This window comes from Mustela erminea, chromosome 5 (genome assembly GCF_009829155.1).
Source record: "Mustela erminea isolate mMusErm1 chromosome 5, mMusErm1.Pri, whole genome shotgun sequence".
Taxonomy (NCBI): domain Eukaryota; kingdom Metazoa; phylum Chordata; class Mammalia; order Carnivora; family Mustelidae; genus Mustela; species Mustela erminea.
In genome coordinates, this window is record NC_045618.1 from 113,664,210 (window position 1) to 113,684,718 (window position 20,509).

The following is a 20,509-nucleotide window of genomic DNA, read 5'->3' on the forward strand; positions in this document are numbered from 1 at the left end:
AAATAAGTATTAAATGGCAGAGCCAGTACATGAATGCTGAATACTTCGCTTTTTTTTTTTTTTTTTTAAGATTTTATTTATTTATTTGACAGACAGAGATCACAAGTAGGCAGAGAGAGGGGGGGAAGCAGGCTCCCTGCTAAGCAGAGAGCCCAATGCGGGGCTCGATTCCAGGACCCTGGGATCATGACCTGAGTGGAAGGCAGAGGCTTTAATCCACTGAGCCACACAGGTGCCCCAGCACTTAACTCCTTAACTACAATGCTAGACTGCCTCTCATAAAAAAGTGTCATGAAATATTATTTGGCAAGAGAAAGTATTTTAAAACTGAAGTTTTCTCTCCTATCCCAAATTGTTGGATGCATTTATACTTAACAGTGAGTGAGACCAAATATATGAGAGCTACTCAGCAAAGAATGCCCCCCAAAAATAAAGAAAGAAAGAAAGAAAGAAAGAAAGAAAGAAAGAAAGAAGATTTTAATATTGTTGATATTTTCAGAACATTAAACTGTCCTTGTTTTTCTTGTTCAGATTCCAGACTCCATCATATCTCGTGGCGTTCAGGTGCTCCCACGAGACACTGCTTCCCTCAGCACTACTCCTTCAGAATCGCCTCGTGCTCAGGCTACATCTCGCCTTTCTACAGCTTCCTGCCCAACACCAAAAGTAGGTACAGTTCCTTGGCACCTTAAACTTGTCCTACTATACGAGTTTGGGAAGTTTAACCAATATTTCCCTCTACTTGTCAAGGTTGGATTGCATGCAAGATAATGCAATGAGAAAATGAACGGACTATAAGATAATTACCACTTACCGTTTCACAGATTCTCAAATTAGGCCAACAGTAAGACAATAGAAATTTCATGTAAAATGTCTACTCCTACATCACAGCTACAGGTATTTTCTGTAGCTCCTGTTTCTTTGTTTTAGACTTGTTATTTTTTAGCATACTCATCAGTATAGATGTGAAGTTATTTGTTTATGCAAAGGATGAATGCATTTCTGGCTGATAAAAAGTAAGATTAACAAAATAAAAAAATGTCACCAAAAGAAATTTTTTTTTTTTTTTTTTTTTTTTTTTTTAGCTTGTCCAGGCTGGGGTAGCTCCCTGCTCTAGTATCATTCCAAATTTTTTCAAACATAATCAACTTGGAATGTTGCTGCCTAATATTTGGAAACAAATCTAAATTGATTAGAAGGAAAGTTTTAATGCCAACCTTTGGGGGAGGAAGGAAATTTTTTAGTATTTATTTCTTATAATTTTTCTCAAGTACTGAATCATGTGTGGGAGTTAAAGAGGATTAGACATTTATTTGCTGCCTCACATCTTGACGTATGATAAATTAAGTAGCAGATATAATTGTAGCTGTAACTTCTTTCTTTTGTAATGTCCCTTTCCTGGTTAAGTTAGTCATTTGTGCTTTCAAGTTTTCTATATGATGGATCCAGTATTAACATGAAAAGATTAACAGTGACATTCCTTCTTATTTAACAAGATATGGTATTAGATATCAGCTGTACACTAAATTTATTCAAGGGATCTATAGGTAACTTTTCAAACTGTGGCTTCTTCTCTGTCATCAGATTTACAACTTACATAACTGTCTTCGTTAAATCCAACTTTTTCATGAGTTTTAAGAATGTTATAAATGGACTTTACTTAAAAGTAATCTCAAGCAGTTCTTCATATATGTAGTGCAGTTGCTTTTGCATACCATAGTACAACCTTCTCAGCAGAGTCCTCACAGTGTTACTGTTGTATATCATCGCTTTTAGATTTGTGTCAAATATAACCAATATGATTTTATAGTTTAAAGAATTATGGTTCTAAGTCTTCAATGAAGAAAAACTATAAGAACATTCTAGACATAAAATATATGTTAATGCCATTCAGGTGCATCTTCAACTGAATGAAAACATGGAGTTCTAAGACTTGAATTGGTTAGAAGAATCTTATTCATGTCTTTTGAATTTTTAAAACAAAAGAATTTATTGTTTACATTAAATCCCAACTGAACAAGCCATACTCATTTCTGAAGTCTGGAAAATAAAGCTAAACGTTTAGTCCACTATAAATGTTTAGTCATTCACCAAATATTAAGATCTAAATGTTGGGAAAATGGGACTATTCAAGATGCAGTATTCTTTTCCTTAATAATATACCATGAACATAAATATCTATGCTAAATTTAATTAAACATAGTAGTTCTTGAGCCTTTTTAAAACTTTGTAATTATATCACAATTATAAAAGAAATACTAAATGCTATCCTAAAATAACTTGGCATTCCAAATTTACTAAAGTGAAATCATAAAAATAAAAATATTAACATCTATTAAGTTAATTTGCTCATTACAAAACTTAAAGAGAACAAATAGCTTGTCTTAATATTTTTTCCTTAGTTATCACTTAGATGTTCAAAATAACAATGAATTCAAATAAAGCAGTGTATTTTGGTATCTTTTTTTTTCTAGGATTTTTTTTCTGTATTTTTACCTAGGAATAAGGTTCTTTTCCTTCTAGATAATTTTTACCTAGAATATATACCTAAAATATAAAATTAGCACTTCAGTGTACTTTTAAAATTAAACTTCCAAGGCTGAACCAGAATACTAATATAATAAAAAACTAGTTTGAATATCGATTTTTTTTTAGAGGAAGTGAAGAAAGTCAAATTAATCTATTGAAAGTCTCAAATTATAAGACTGCTTAATTAAATCTAAACTAGATACTATAATATGTGTTTCTATAACAGTGACAGATATAATCTCTGACCTTGGAGTTTACAGTATAGTTGATGGTTTATTAAAATAAATAGGTAGGTAAACAAATCATTCTAATAATTATAATTTCACCATAACAGTTTTAAATTGAAATTTATGCTAAGCAGAAATGAAAAAGTTATACTGATAGAAAATAGGAGGAAAACATTACTTAGATAGGATTATCAGAGAACACTTCACCTGGGATATGAAGGATGAATAAAAGCAAAATAAAAGATTTGTGTTGGGTGGAAGTTTTGATAATTATATTCAGCAATAATGACCGCTTTATTTTTGTATCATTTTTTTAGTAATGACCACTTTAAACACAGTTGTCACCAGCCAATTATCACCAGTCAAGAACTCTCAGACTAAAATTTCATTACTACATGAAAGCCTAATCCAGTGACTTCATAATCCAACTTCAGATATTACTTCACTTTTATTTTAATATTTTTTTTTTTGCCTTTGCCTACTGCATCAGATTGCAAGGACCATAGGTTTTAGCACTTAAATCTATTCTAGGTGAATTGTTTATTTTGTAGCATAAAAATTTAGGGCAGGAAAGTCTAAATGCCAGGCTTCTAATTTGAGATATGGGTAAAGGGTGATGTTATTAACTATATTAAGGAATAATACGAGAAGAAACTCATTTTGAGGGTAAGAGAAAGGAGCTAATACATTATGGTTTTGAATGTATTCAATCTGAGATACATATGAGACATTCCAGGATTATATCCAGCATAAAATTGTAACACTAACGAGTTTGACATTGTTACTGTTACTGCATCTTGGTGCTGATATTTATAATTTAGTACCTAATAAACCCCATAGAAATCCTCTTCTACATTTCAGATTAGACATGCAGTTTATCATGTGAAGAAATATATATGCAAATATATTTTCTTTACAACGGAAATACAATATGGTTTTGAATGATCATCAGTAGAAAGAACACTTGATAATAGGAGACATGGATTCAGATGTTGGCTTCTCTGCTTAATAACCACACTAACTTAAGGAAGTTGCTCAAATTTTCTGAACTTCATGATTATAAAGAAAGGCAGTCCTTGCCTCTCTCTGCCAGTGCTGGGAAAGCAGTGGTGAGCAGTAGACATTGTTCTTTCTATTACAAACAGACAAAATAGGCAGCTACAAATTATAATGACGTATAAATGCCATAATTTATCACCAAGAGTACAGAATACTCTGGAAATAATCACCAGAAGCACCTTCCCTCTGTAGCTTTTTATCAACTGGGCTGTATTTAAGCTAAAAGATTTCTTATTCATTTACCTTTGTGCATCTGGTTTTTTAAGTCAACGACTATAATATTAAACATTATTTTGTTTATAATATTCAACATCACATTTTATATGTTTACTATAATATAATATCATAGATTGTCCTTTTACTGTTTAAGATTACCAGCTATGGTGGGAACAGGATCTATAAAATATACCATTTGGATTTCCTTTTTAATATGCAATCTAATGAAGACAACCAACTTTTCTAAACAATTCTTTATTAAATGGTATCATCTCCAACAATATTTATTTGTTGTGCTGAAATGATGATATATTATTTTATTATATGTGAGGGAAAAGTCATTTCTCTTTTATACCAGTTTTTTTAAATAAAATCTGATTGAAATTACAGATGATTTTCACTCCACTTGCTTTATGAAACTGTGAATATTTTTTAAGAACAGATTTTAATTTTAATTTTAATCTTTTATTGGCCTAAGTAAAAAGTGGCTTATCCAAGAAAGTCAGAGTATGTAGATTCCTTTTAAATAATAGTGGGCAATATCTAGAAGACTCACATTCTAACATAGTGATAATCTCCCAAAAATTGTTTGCTAAAAGAATAATTCTATAACAGATAAATTCTCTTATAAAGTAAACATGACTCACAACTTAAATAAATGCTGATTTTTCAGTTATAAAAGGCAGTAGCATCTCTATTTGAAATCAAGAGGCATGGGGTAGAGAATAATGACCAGAGCAAAAGGAAAAAACCAGAGCAAAAGGAAAAAAAAATCCAAACTTTTCAATCAATGCACTATTCCCAGTAGATGTTGTTAAAATAAGGAATAATTTTTAAAGACCGATTTAATTATCTTTTTATTCATTAAGCATCTGGTTTGGCTTTAAAAATAAATGTAATCTACAGTCACATATTCTGTGTACCTTAAAGATTAAAATAGAATTTTGTACCCAAACTAACCAACAAGTTATTTTTTTTCTTCTTAGGAAGAAAATATAAATCCTATCTATCTAAAACTAAAGGTTATGATATTACTAAAAACTATATATATTGAAATAACTTAATAATGAAGGGTATGTTGATACACTAATGTCTAATCTTAATTCAAACAAAATGCAGAATTGTGACTTCACTCTAGGTTTCTATTATTTTCCTTTGAGCAGAGGAATTTAAATTGAATAAAGAGTTAAACACTAACTGGACCCTGCAGATTATTTTCTACTATTTTGAAGAGCCTAAACAAAATCAGTAAGATTACTTTAAATATGTTTCTTTTGCTTTTGTCTGAAATTATATCAACATTGGTATATCAAAATCTGTTCAACTATTAATAACATAGAAATTTATGGGTTGTATATGCAGAATCCACAAGTGCCAAAATGCTTGGAAAGCACAGAATTAGTGATATCAGTAGTACATTCTCTGGACATAAAAATGTAAGTTTACTTTTGTGCAAAGTTAGTTGCCCCATCTGGGGAGTACTGAACAATAATAGTCTCAACATTATGGGTCAAATTTGGCAATTCTCAAATTTAATGGTCTCAGGACCACTTGAAAATTAAGACTCTTAATAACTTCTGTGGGTCACGCCTAGCAATATTTCCTGTACCAGAAATTAAAACTGAAAAAATTTTTAATGTTATTTGCTTCAGAATAAGAGTAATAAAGCCTTTATATGCTAACATAAACAACACTGTAATGAAAATAATATTTTCCAAAACAAAAGTTGGAAAAGGATGGCATTATTTTATATTTCCCAAATATGTTTTAATGTCTGGTTTAATAGAATACAACTGGATTCTCACATCTGTTTCTGTACTTTGGTCTGTTGTGATATGTTTTGGTTGAAGAATATGGAAAAACAAAAAAACAAATTCCGCTTCACACAGTTATGTAGTTAGAAGAAAAAGGACTAGCATTTTCATATAGTCATGGATATTCTTTTGACACTACACCAAAAATTTACAATTGATAGTTTATTAAAGGTTAGTTGAAGTATGAAATCTAAAATGCTCTCACAGACTATATTACACTCTGATATATTAAAATTTCTTGGTCCATTTTGAACTTTGAATGAATCTTATAACCAGGCATGGTTTTGGAATATATTTGTTGTCACTTAGAAAGTATAAGTTCTTCCAAATGTTGACATATTTCATTATATTATACCAAAAAATTATCTTCTTTGATATAACTACCACGCTGATTGAAAAAGCATTGGAAGCTCTCAAACTCATGGTGATACGTGTTTTCCCCAATTCTCATTTTTGCTTTAAAGCTAGAATTTTATGCTTGGCAAAAAAAAAAAAGGCGATAGATCCTGTTTTCCTTAAAATGGCAGGTTCATTTCATTCACTTTTGAGAAAATATCTACCAAACATCTAAGTCTGAATAATCATAGTTTGTCTGTCATTCTTCATTCATTTAAGTGAAAATAATGCTGTGCAAAACCTGGTTAGTTTTGTTTATACCTCAACTGCAGAAGTGCTTTTCCTTGAGAAAACCATCATCCTTTGGTATGCAATAGAAGTATTTTATTCATACTTCCCATTTTGTCACACTAAAGGGACAAGTTTTAATTAAATTAGTATTCACTGTTTCATTAAAGACAATGTTAAGTGAAACTACCTTTTCTTTTTTGAAACTGTTAGTTTTGGGTTGTTGTTGTTGTTGTTTTAACTATTAGTACATAGTAGTGAATAATATGACTATTCATACTGTTTGGATCCACTGTTTTGATTTTGTGCCATCAGTGCAAATGTCAATATGCTGAAAAAGGAAAATAATGTCTTAGTACTATTGTTAAAATAATCTGGCCTTGGGGCGCCTGGGTGGCTCAGTCGTTAGGTGTCTGCCTTGGGCTCAGATCCTTATCCCAGGATCCTGGGTTCAAGCCCTGCCTCAGGCTCCCTGCTCAGCGGGAAGCCTGCTTCTCCCTCTTCCACTTCCCCTGCTTATGTTTCCTCTCTCGAAGTGTCTCTCTCTGTCAAATAAATAAATAAAATCTTAAAAAGATAAAAATAAAAATAAAAAAATAATCTGGCCTCTGGGCTCCTGAAAAGGTCTCGGACCTTCGTGGGTCCATGGACCATACTTAAATTATCACTAGTTCAACAAAATAAGTGGCTTATGTTTCTTGAAAATATCCTAGGTCAGAATATGTATGCTGAATCTTATCTTCCACTGAGACAGTGTTATGTTGGTATTCTCAGTCCAGAGATTATATCCTTTATGTAAATGACCACCAGTACCATGCTTAAGCATTACAAATGACTCACCCCAACTCTGTGATCCATATTAGTTCTAGGGCAGGGAAGAGTTTCTCCTCCCTGATTCAAAATGAAAGAAGACTTTAAGTCTTTTGAAGACACATAGCCAGAACTTGTAGTTTCTGACAAACTCTACTCATTTCTAATGTGATGCTACTTCTATATTTGGGTACCAACTGATTTTTACCCAGGATGTTGTCTCCTAATAAATCTACAGAGAGCCCTCTCTTAAGTCATAGCATAGTTGTTGGAAGATCATTTTATTAGGGATATAATTGTTTTTTTTTAATTAGCTTGAAACACTTAAACTTGGTGAGATATTTAAATAAAAATATAAATTTTTAGCTTTTTCTAAAATAATCAGATTGACATTATTGGGCTAATACTGACACATATAAATACTCACCTAGCATTCTGTATACCCACCAAGCTCTTTTCTTTATTTTCATTAAATGCCTGGCTGCTATAGTTATAACTGATTTTCACTCGTTCATTATTGCTTACTTTCTCCTCTGTAACATGTATGTTTTGTTATTTACTCTGGCTTGATAGCAAAACAGATTTTTGAGGCTTCAAATAAAGGATGGTTCTCTTATATCCTTTTCTAATGAGAAAGGTATTACCCAGTATGATAAAGCATTTCATACTTTGAAAAACTGGTATTAGATAAATACAGTATACTTTAGCTATTAATTTTGAATTTACAAATTATTTTAAATGGTTATTCTGCAACATTCTGCTAAATATGCAGGATTATACATTAATTTCTGTTTCTTCATTTATCTGATTAGGTATCCCCTCTGCCTTTATATATTATGGAAATTGAAAATGGAATTCCCCTGATTCTTTTCTAATTATTGAATGTTCACAGAATTATGTTCATCATTGAAGCTGAGTATAACTTAACTGTGAAATGGAAAATTGCTATCCTGGAATCTGAACTTGCAAATGAATTTTGATTAGCCTGAATTTTGATTAGCCTGAAAAGATATAGCTAACCAGAAATTATTAGCTTTAGAGTTAATAGTTTTATAGCTTAGATAGTCTGTAAGTAGCATGGTGTTTTTTTATTTTAAAAAAGTAATATATATACTTATTTTACAGCAAAAAAAGAAAAAGAAAAAAAAGAGTTCCTGTATGCCTACCCTTAATAAATAGCAACATCTAAATTTTGCTTTGTATTAATCTGTTATTTTTTTTCTATAAATTTAAATATTTTATATAAATGGATAATAATGGGAAGACAGTAATTAAGAGCTCAGGTTCTAGAGTCTGACAAACCTGGTGAGGAATATCAGCTTTATCACTTTCTAGATGTGTGGCTTTTAGAAAGTTACTTTACCTCTATAATCTTATTTATCTAATCTAAATGAAAAATAATACTGTTTGCCTCACAGAATGTTTTAAAGCTTAAATTTTAAAAAAGCAAATAACTTATCACAGTGTTTGAAATACAGGAAGTGCTCAATAAATGTTAGCTGTTATTCTTAAACTATATAATATTTTAATCTACTTTATTCATTTAGTGATATGAACATCTTCCTATGTCATGAACTTCTTTACATTTTTAAAAATTGTCTTCTGCAACGTTATTATTACTTATTGTTTGGCATTCTGCTCTTTGGTTGTAGCCTAGTATTTTTGCCAGCCCCTATTTGGATATCTCAGGCATTTCCTATTTCCCAGATTTAAAAACAAAGGTGTAATAATCTTCCAGAGGTTAAGTGTTTTAGTCTTCTTTACATTAAACTTAACAGCTTGTATTAATTCTACCTCTGAGAGTACATGCAGTACTTTTAGGCCCTTGATTCCTATAATTTATATGAATACCAAAAACAGATTATTTTTGCATATCTGTTAATTCAGTTTAGTGATATTATGGAAGAAGCAAGTTTAGCATTTGTATTTGACTGATTTACTAGCAGACATTTAAAAATTATGGATCCAAAGTTGTTTGAAAAAGTAACAACATTGAGTATGTAGAAGTATTGCATTATGAGATACGAAATATTGAGTATCAGCCCCAGACAGCCACTTACAAATTTTGAGAGCTAATAGACTTCAGTTTCTATTTCTGTAGCACCCTGGTATTAAATTAATCAGCCTCTAAATTCCCTTGTAGGCCTATAATATCATTCCTTTGAAATAAGTTTCTCCACTGACTTGAATAAATATTATCACTCTAGTTAGCCCTTCTCTCTAATATTATATTAGTATCTAATTAATATAAAATAATTAAGGCCATTCATCCCAGCTTTTGCATTCCATGCTACTACATAGAGGTAGAGATCATCACCTGAAAACATTCTAACCTCATTTAAGATCTTTCTCATTCATATCAAGCTCATCTCTTTTAAATGGAATACTGGTTTCTCTAGGTATCCACTGGAGTTGTATTCAAGTTATAGGAAGAGAGGAAAGTAAGAACTGTAGAAATACAAGGAATAGTGAAATTATGAATACCACTTTTCAGTTCCGCTTAATAGCTTTGCTTTGTATAAATGTATTTTTAATGCTTTGGGAGGTGTGTTTTGTGCAAAAAGCAGCTGAACAAAGGGCCATCATTATTTTTGCAGCTAATTTTGGAGTTGATTAGATAGAGCCATGATTCAAATCCATGGAATTAACTGCTGTGTCTCACGTAGTTCAATACATGAGTTCAACTGAGCATATCTCAAACTAACATAATCTCTAGATCTTTATTGTAAAATAGTATATATCCTAAAACTGGTCATGTATTTTCTTGCCCAAAATTTCAGCATCACCTGCTGTCCCTACTTTTTCCTTTCATTAAAAACAAAACAATACATTAATTCAGAAATATAATTCAATGAATATTTTTTTAGGGACTATTATCTCAAGTACTATGCTGGGTAATTGGGAATACAGCAGTAGATAGACTTCTTAGCCCTGCTCTCAAAGACCTTAGAGAGGAGTTGATATGAGAAAAAAAAAATTGCAATAAATCTATCAGATAAAGTGTTATAATCCAAAGAGCTCTTCTAAGCTCATAGGGAAAAATGAAATAAAATAACTAAAGAGCAAGAACAGCCATTTTATAAAAAGAAAGAAATTCAGCAAAGAAATTATCAAAAAACATGCATCCTGTCACTAGAAATCTATTTTAAATTTAAAACAATACAAATTTTGCAGTCCAATAAAAACCTTTTTTTTTTTTTTTTTTTAATTTACTTGACAGACAGAGATCACAAGTAGGCAGAGAGGTAGGCAGAGAGAGAGGAAGGAAAGCAGGCTCCCTCCTGACCAGAGAGCCCGACGCGGGGCTTGATCCCAGAACCCTGGGATCATGACCTGAGCCGAAAGCAGAGGCTTTAACCCACTGAGCCACCCAGGCACCCCCAATAAAAACCATTTTTAAATTATAATCATCCATACTATAATGAGCAGTGACCTGATTATTCCTATTGACACTAATAGGAAGGAATATAAGTCTGTGTGACCTTTCAAGTGAACATATATGTAAGGATATAATATATCCTTAAAATTTTTCTTATATTTTAATCAATCACAGTTGCCATAAATATATCCAGTAGAAACTATCAAAGAAGCCATTAAAGACTTATATATAAGATTATTTATTATACCATTTTTCAAATTCATAAAAAATTAGAACCAACCTTAATGTCTATGGTTAAATAATTTACACATGCATATTTGAATTATTTATATAACCCCAAAAAAATCATATCTTTTGGAGTACTTAATGACATGGGGGGAAAGCTCAAAATAAAATATGTGGTTAGAAAAAAATAGGTAAACAATAGTGCATAGAGATAGAATTGCAAATTATTTTGTAATCTATATTATTTTTTAAACCAGAAAAATAAAAATTTTTGTTATTCAAATAGGGTCTGATAATGACAGATAATGCCTGCTTTTCAGATTTATAACAGATCTTCATAAAGCCAACTATTTATTTGTTTTTATAACTATATTTATACAGGAGCATTTTAATATCTAGGCTAAACCATTCAATTCTCAATCTTGCTGGGTAGAAAATTATATCACATTTCAGTGGAAGTTTTAAAATAAAATGTTTTCTGTTTCATACAAATAATAAATAATTCTTAGTAACGTACACTGTACTACTTTAAGTTATTTCAAAGTGCTTAATAACTTTTATACCACACCATTGATGGGCTTCATAATTTCTTTCAGAGAGATAAGAAATTTGAAAAGAAAAGAACATGGATTGCATTATGTAAACTCTGGCAGGAAATAACTTGCTGAAAAGTCTAATTTTGTATAGATTGTTTTGGAATCAAAGCTATTATAGAAACTTAAAGATCAAAATTAAATCCATAATAAACTATAAATAAATAATTTCATATGTTAGTATATCATGAGAAATAAGATCCTTAAATAGGAAGGATTTCCTAAGGATAAAAATTTTTTGTCAGGAAGAGGTAGGTTGGTGGATCTGTGACGTGCTAACAAGATTCTGATTTTGACTTCTCTTTTCCTTGTTAACCTTTGCAACTCTTTCCTTGGTCTTCTCTATTCTTTTGTTGGTTTAGTTTATAATCATATTGCTTTTCTCCAGAAATGCATTATTTATTTTTACTTGACATATAATTGTCACCTTCCTTTCATTTCTTCCTTCTTTTTTACTTTGCCTTAATAAGTCACAAATGAAACAGTTGTTTTATGATGAAGCAACAGTTTTATTGAAAGAGATGAAGTATAGTTAATTAAAATATTAACCAGATCCCAAAAGTATTTATTTTCAAGAGTATGTTTAATTTTTGAGCTCTGAGGTGATACACTGCAATATTTTCAGATGGTTTTTAATAATTATTTTGTTAAATATATTCTATTCTGTTAAATATATTCTAGCTGACAGGCTGAATAGAAAGTTGAAATGTTTTTGACCCTCTTTTGAAATCACAATGAAATACTTACAAAATGTTTTCTTCAGGGTAGAAAAATTACTAGTGATAAAATTTTTTGTTTTGCAACATTTTAATTTTCAAAGGAGATTTTTAAAAATCTCCTCCAAATCATAACTATAAGAAGCAATCCATAGTTATACCAATATATATTGAGTGGTATTGGTTAAAAGATAAACAATTTCTAAGAAAAAAGTTTTATTTCCTCTCATTGATACCCATACTTAAGAAAACAGTAGCATAGGGGTGCCTGGGTGGCTCAGTGGGTTAAAGCCTCTGCCTTCTGCTCAGGTCATGATCCCCGGGTTCTGTAATCGAGCCCTGTATCGGGCTCTCTGCTCAGCAGGGAGCCTGCTTCCCCCTCTCTCTCTGCCTGCCTCTCTGCCTACTTGTGATCTCTGTCTGTCAAATAAATAAATAAAATCTTTAAAAAAAAAAAAAAGTAGCATAATAAAATAGGGTTAGAAATATTTGTCTGCCAGGGTAGTTCTGAATATAAATTATAGGTAATTCTAAAAATAAAGTAATTCAGTTACTAAGGCAAAAAAAAGCAAGGAAAAATGTTTGCTTAATCTGTGCCATTTTAATTCAAATGAATATAAAATATATTATGAGAGAAAGAGGAAATCTACCTTAGCCATTCCATAAATGAGAGCCTAAAGTTTAATGAAAAGACCTGAGTGAAAATTTAATAGTACAGAGCATTTTTTTATTGACATGTCTCTAGAAAGCCCCTGAACCTGTCTAGACCTAAGTTCAAATACAGAAAATATACCATCTCTTCTCAGATTTTTTGATAAATCTATAATAACTAAAGAGAAGTGTGAATACATACACCCAGTGGTGTAGGAACCTAACTTAATGTCGCTTTTACAAGCCTAAAATTTCTTTCAACTTTTATATTTTATTTTGAAAATTAATATAAAGTTGGATTTCTACTCCAAAATCTACATTTCCTTTAATACAGATAAAACATTTAAACTATTTATTGGCAGGGGAAGTGAGGGTGAGATGGAAGAGTTTTCTTTTTTTTTCTTTTCTTTTCTTTTTTTTTTTTTTTGAGATGGGATAATTTTCTACCTTGTTAACAGTGGAAATGATTATATAGTGAGTTTGGATTTGGAGAATTGTTCTAAATAAAAAATAATGACCAACCCATATTGTATTAGCATCCAGGCAGTTTCTTTTGTTGCAGGATATTTCTAGAATTCAAGCTCTTATGAAAAAGGTAAATAAATATAGCAGAGTCATTTCACTGCTTTATAGGCTACATCCTGGTAATTAATCCTTGAGGATAGATTCCTCTGTAATTAATCTCTGACGAAAGATTTCCAGGAGGCTGCAAAAGAGGTGATACTTTGCAATATTTTCAGATTATTTTTAATAGATATATTATAGCTGAGAGGCTGAATAAAAATTGAAATTTTTTTGACCCTCTGACTTATGCCTTTTGAAATCACAATGAAATACCTATAAAATGTTTTCTTCAGAGTAGAAAAACATTAATGATAACATTTTTGTTTTTGTTTTGTTTTAATTTTCAAACTTCATAAACTAATAATCTCAACCAGTCATAACCCCTACAATTCTTTACATCCAATTCTCAAACTTCATTTATATTGCAATAATCCTATATGTGATAAAGGCGTCTCTTAGTTACTGATGCAAAATGTTTAACCTCATAGACAAATATGGATAAAATTAGCTAATGATGTAGGATATAATAATTATCATGAAGAGTAAAGTAATTTATCTAACCCAAATGCTAATCTTTTGTGATTACTTTTAACTTCTTATCAAAGAAAAATAATCAGGCATTTGGGTTAGCTATGAATTTCTTTTATTTATATTACTTCATCATATTTGATGATTAAGGGTTGACTAGAATAAATGAGAGTATTAAACTAAAATCTACTGAAGTTACTTTTCTCTGGTTTTCATATTTAATTTATGAGACAAATCTTTTTTGAATTCTTTCTGAAGTTTTTCAGTATTAGCTATTAAACCTGGTTCAGGGACCACAAAAAAATCACGTAACAGTTGAAATACAGCCACTTCTGGCTTTGATAACAACTACATGGTTTTCTAAAGTTGTTTCTTATGACAGTTTTAAATTTACAAAGTCAGATTTATATACAGAAAATTGATGTCAAGCATTGGACAGATGAGCTTTCTGTTCCCAACATCTTTGTTTAAGTTGGTATTATTTTAAAAAATAATAAAAATAAAAATAAATTGGTATTATAGTCTATTTTTCACATTTAGAGTTAATGGGTGACTCTAACAACTCATTAAGTTTCTGTATTTGCACTTGCATTTGGAACTGAAATGGTTCAGGGAAAAAATTTTCCCATAAATAAATAAAATAACATTAAATATCTTCCATGGATGGAGAGACAGATAAACACACAAGACAGAGACACATATACATATACATCTTATAAGCATCAATTTTTTTCCAGCCCATTTATTTCCAGGTCTCTAGAGGGAATACAACTATAAACTGGAAGTCAGAAACTGTGGATGTTTTTCCTAGATTTGTCATTAACAAATAACCTTGAAGAAGATACCTCATGTTGCTGGAATTCGTGTAATTTTAACTCTTCTGGAAATAAAAGACAATGTAGAAAATGGTGTTCACTTGTTAACAATTCTGAAAATCTTCAGTTTCTAAAAGTTCTCAGAAAAGAGCATGAGGCATTAGACTATATTTTTAATAGGAAATTACCTACTTTATCTTTATAATCAAGATATTGTGAGTCTCCACTTAAAATGGGAAATTGTTTTGATATAAAGATGTTCTCTAAGATCAAAGAAAATAGCACAAGAGAAAGAGTAGATATTGTAAGTTCACTGCCCATTCAGAAGCCCTCTCTTATAGTGTTGCTATTCTAATTAGTATTAGACTAAAAAGTATTGACTAAGAAGAATAAGAATTGGTGATTATCTCTTGGGTATAACATTTAGCTAGTGCTGAAGAATTAATAAAAACTTTATCAAGTAAAACCAAAAGTTGACATAATTCTTTTATACCATGATGCTTTTTTTTTTTTTTTCAAAATAAAAATTCAGTTTTCTCAGTATTATTCCTAAGCAATCTCCATATGCTATCAGAGAGATCCTAAAAGGGCTAAGACAATCTATACCCTGTCTCTAGGAAATGTAATTTTGTAGCATGGTCAGGTTTCTTATTTGCCCTGAGGATTTTAACACTTGGAACCTGGCATCACATTATCACATTGATGCTTCCTCTACTGTCTTTAAAAAAAAAAAAAAAAAAAAAACACCAGAACATCACAGGTAACTTGACCTATGTTGGTCTGAATGGAAACCATCATTTTTCATGTGTAGGACCCATGGTATAAAAGTGCTTGGTCTGAAGCTTCCTCATTCTTCTTCCCTAACTTTTTTGTTTATCTTCCTCTCTAACCAAGTATTAGTTCTTATTATAGCTCTATAAAAAAGAAAAAAAAAGAAAAATATTCTAATTTGTAACTCATCTAATAAAAACACTTTGTGTTGAGAATCTTCCGTTTCTCTTTTACATAGTGATGTCAAACCAGTTTTTAAAATAGTAGTTCCACTATTACTTTCTCCTATCTTACCCAAGAGGAAAATTCAACTGAAATAAAAGAAAGTTTTGAGGGAGTGAATGTATTTAACATTGGTCTGGCATTAAAATTTTCTGGTTGGGCAGCACGATTGTTTAATTGGGAATCTCAGTGACAGCTGAACAACCTCAGTGCTTGGGTCAACAAGCAGAGGAGCTTCATTCTGTCACCTTTCAAGAATGATGCTTGTTAAAACTGATCTTTTCTCTAAGAGAACACTCATGTTTTAGTCATATCATTGATGTTTTCTGATATTACAACAGAATAGACACTATAACACTTAAAGAGACAATGTTCTCTGCATAGATATATTTGTAATTCTTTGTTCTTTGTAAACCAAACGCAAATGTAACAATATTCCAGATACTGCTACATCAGAAGTTCCCAAGATAACCAAAAGTAAGTCCCCATTTCCTAATCTCAGGAATAATGCTATAATAAAGACAATTCTAGTGACCAGCCTATTTGCAGAGCATGTCATATATCCTCTGGGTTAGTTAACTCCTTGGCTTCCTAAGAGATTCTTCAAAGAGTCAAATGATGTTTTTGCATGTTTTACTTACTAATGTATAGAAAAATTTTTAAGTTCACTTTTTCTTTATTCTGTCTTTTTTACCCATCTTCCCTCATTGTAGCAAATTAGACGGCCGGATGAAAGCAAAGGAGTTGCTAGTAGAGTTGGATCCCTCAAAGTAAATATGTTTCTAACATTTTTTGGCAAGATTTCGTCTATAGCCTACACTTCTTCCTTTTTGGAGGGTGGTGGGAGGAAGGGGGCTTTTTCCATTTTTCACCATCCCATTTTTTTTATTTTAATATTTTTATTGGCTGTTGGGTCATATTTTTTTGTTGTTGTTTGTTTCAGCTACACATAGAGCAACCAGCTGAAGGCAAGATGCCAAATAACTAGCTTTGAATGGCACCACAAATAAAAGAAAGGGCAATTGTCTCACTACAGGTGCCTATAATTTGGGGTTCTAGAGTAAACCGTTCCTCTGACTGATGTCACTGACTATGTGTTAAGTTCCCGTTACACAGAGAACTAATATTTATTTTCAGAATATTATCTCCCCTTTTTGCTTTTTTTATAAAAAGTAACTAAATGTTATGTTAGTGTCATTACCATTTGTAGTTCACTGCAGAAAAAATAATTACAATGAGTTAGTAACATGTATTTTATATACATATATACACATATAGATGTGTGTGTATACATATATAAAATCTTAAGAATTAGAAAAAGAATTTTATATGATGCTGGTATAATGGGCTCACATATAGCTAATAGTATTTGAACTTTTAATCTCCTTTGATTTGTTTTTTTTTTTAAGTTAAAAAATTGATATAACAGTCAATAGAAACCAACATATATCAAAATGTTTGCCCATTTGTGTATGTCATCTGCTAATACACAACTTAAGGATTTCTAATATGATGGTCCCATTTGCTAGTTGTTAAATATCTATTTGGCCAATATATCTTGGGAACTCGATACTCTTAACATTCAATGACTATGAAAAGGTAAGCCAGTCATCACCCTTTAGAAACAGAGATATAACCATTGGTCACTTTTAAGCTGCCACCATAAATGCAAGTTAAAAAATTTGCTGAATTTTAAAAATATGCTGAAGAATTTCCCCCCAGATTAACTACTACTTGTATCTCAATCCCATTTGTCCTGACAGCAATAGTAACTGTTAATCAAAATGACAGTTTACTGCATTGGGATATCCCAAAATTCATTAACTACCTTGAGGGCTATTATTAAGTCAATTCAAAATTTTATACACCTCCTATTTATTTCCATTTAACAATTTATGCTGCACTAATTTTTGCACTCCTTCCTCTCCTTGCCTCTTCTGCCTTCTTAATTTTACTTTTTTGTTGTTGTTATTTATTTGTGTGTGTGCACGCACATGAGTGCACATGGATGAAGGTGTGTCTGTATGTTTGTGTCCTTTATTCCAGACAAGCCATCTTCTCTGTTCTCTAACACTGCTGTATACTGGGTAGCATTTTTGTTTTGTTTTGTTTTTAATGTTTTTTCACTAAGAATAATGAGAGGGGATGGGAAGTGTTGATTATATGCCTCTTTCAAAATCAAGGCAAGTTAAAATGATTCAGTCAGAAAAATATAAGTTCATGTATCCCAGTGACATCTGTCGCATTCCTCACTGTCTACTTGTGAGGTATCATATTTTACCTTTGTCTTTAAGGGAACATAAGTCCATTATTGTTTGGAGTATGGATTATGAGCCAGATTCAAATGAAAAAGTGAAGTGTGAGATAACTTTTTAGAAATTATTGATAGTGAAATAAAGATAAAATGGCATCCATAAGTACAGCACCATCTGCTATAAACGATTGTGTATGCAAGTGCGCATGTGTTTAATTATCTCTAAGTTCAGCTTTTGGCTGTATAGAGCTTTAACTTAAAATTGTATGTTTATTATTTTTAAGTATATATATACATATATGTATGTATATATATATATATATATACACACACACACACACACACACGTATATGTATAAGATCAAAGAAAGATACATGTTAGGGTTCAATCAGTTTAATATGGTTTCAGCTTTAAATCAAAAAGTGTGTTTGGGTAAAGCAAATCTCATAATTTCTAAATATTTTTACTCCATAATGTACCAAATAGAAAATTTTAAAGTGAATCTCTAGGAGATTATAAAGATAGTTATAGTATTTATTTTCTCCAACACTTGGGGAGAAAAGATGCTATAATTAAAATAAAAGTTGGCTTCCTAGTCTCAGGTTTATTGAGCATGTATTCTTGTGTTACACAAAGATCTTTGATGTTTTGAAATGTTTGCAAAAGGCAGTGAGAAATGTATAATGCTATGATCTTATTTTTAAAAGGAAAAAAGAAAATGGAAAAGAGAACAAGTTGCTTTTTCAATTCATTTTCTGATGTTTACATGTAGCTCCATCGAAAGCTGGAGGAGCTCAGAGATCACCTAGAAGGCAATGTGAAAGGATACTCTCTCAGAGTAAATGTACGATTTCACTCGGTGATTTTTTTTTTTTCCCTAAACTTCTGCTGACTGGTAATTCCAAATCTGATTGGTTTGTCCTCTCATCTCCATCTTTTTTACTTTCTGTCTCTTTTCCCCCTCTCTTTCTTTCCTAGCTGTAGCTTCATGCTTACATTTATGAAATAAAGATTAAATTGGCAGGAAAGAGGACACTTAAGCCACACTAGTATTGCAGTTGATTTAATAACTTTATGGCTCCAGTACAAAATAAAAATTTTCTTTTCAAAATCTGTGTTTCTTACACAATTGTTGAATTTTCTGAGAATGTTTTCATGAGACTTCACTTGACCGTGTCTTCTACCCCTTGTTGGATTTGTCAGCAAGACTATAAATTATTGGCTGGATCCAAGTGATAGAGCCTTGATGATTCACTTGCATTTGTCAAGGAAAATGATCAGTGTTAGAGTATCATCATAGATAATCTAGCAAATAGACACATTTTTCTGAGTTAATAGACTTTTCTTAAATCAAACTCTTTGGGAATAGCTATAAGATTCTTTTGTTTAAAAAAATTAGGCAGTAAGTATCTTCAAAGTCATATAACATCGTATAAATACTTGAGATAAAGGCTAATTTACCCAAGACAACACTTTGAAGGAGAACAATACCTTATAGCCACTCAATACTGTACATGTGTCAGATAGGCAATACTAACAATTATATTTTTTGTGACCTATAGAGCTCAGACTCAGAATAGTTCGTCCTTCTCCTGAATATATCTTTTCAAGAGAAATGGAAATAAAATCTCTAAAATGGTAAATGGTATAAATATTGCAGAAGAAAAGCAAAGTTATTACAGTAAATAATTTCTCACTCTGTTTAGCTCTGACAACGCATTCTTGGGGCTTTTTAAAAGTTTCTATCAATCCTAGCCTGGATTTACTTCTCCCAAGATTATTGCCATACCTTTAATTCATATTGCTATAATAGTTTTGTTTTAAAGAGTAGAATAAACAATAATAGTAATACATTAATTCTCTGGCTTCTCAGCTTGTTTTTAATTATGTACCGTACATAGTTACTTATATCTCCATATTAAACTTCTGATTACTCAAGTCTAAAGCTGTTTTTATAGTATTAATCATTAAATTCTGATTGCAGTTAATGCAAGTGTCTTGCTTTTCTGTTTTCTTGTGACCCGGTCCTTCTTTTCTCTGAATATTCTTACAGAATTTCAAAAATCAACCATAATCACTCCCAGAATTATTCCACTATCTTAAAAAGAAGATTATATGAATTTTATGATTAAATCAGTCTAAAACATACCTGAATATTATTCTAGAAAGCCCTAAAGAGATTCTGACAATATTAGTAAATGTATTTCATGTCCTACTCTCTGTAACCAACCATGAGAAGTGATGGTGGTTTTATTTTCCCTATCAAACCAAAACTAGAAAGTTAAGACTTCTTATGGTCTATATGGAAGGGATTTATGTTAGATTAGGATTAAAAGTTTTGTGCTTCAAAGATTAAATTATATACATGCCACTTTTCAATTTCTTTTTTTAACACCTGTACTGCATGGTACAATATGTAATAAGTAGTAAGCCCAATGTCTTCATCTTTTGTTTCATTTGTTGGGTCACACTTTGTTCTGATTATCTTTTTTTCTAAAAAGATTGAATATT

At 31.0% G+C, this 20,509-nt stretch overlaps 1 protein-coding gene across 13 annotated transcripts in view; it reads left to right on the top strand.

The window, feature by feature from the left end:
• GPHN (gephyrin) overlaps window positions 1-20,509 on the top strand; it is a 641,293-nt gene that overhangs the window by 439,065 nt on the left and 181,719 nt on the right. For 8 of the 13 annotated variants that reach the window (XM_032344531.1, XM_032344543.1, XM_032344533.1 and 5 more), the window contains 2 exons: window positions 532-666; window positions 16,457-16,513. In XM_032344531.1, coding sequence (XP_032200422.1) covers window positions 532-666; window positions 16,457-16,513 — 192 coding nt within the window. Of the gene's footprint in view, window positions 1-531; window positions 667-16,456; window positions 16,514-18,770; window positions 18,843-20,509 lie in introns of all 13 variants that reach the window. The other 5 variants (XM_032344535.1, XM_032344540.1, XM_032344537.1 and 2 more) reach the window with 2 other exon arrangements.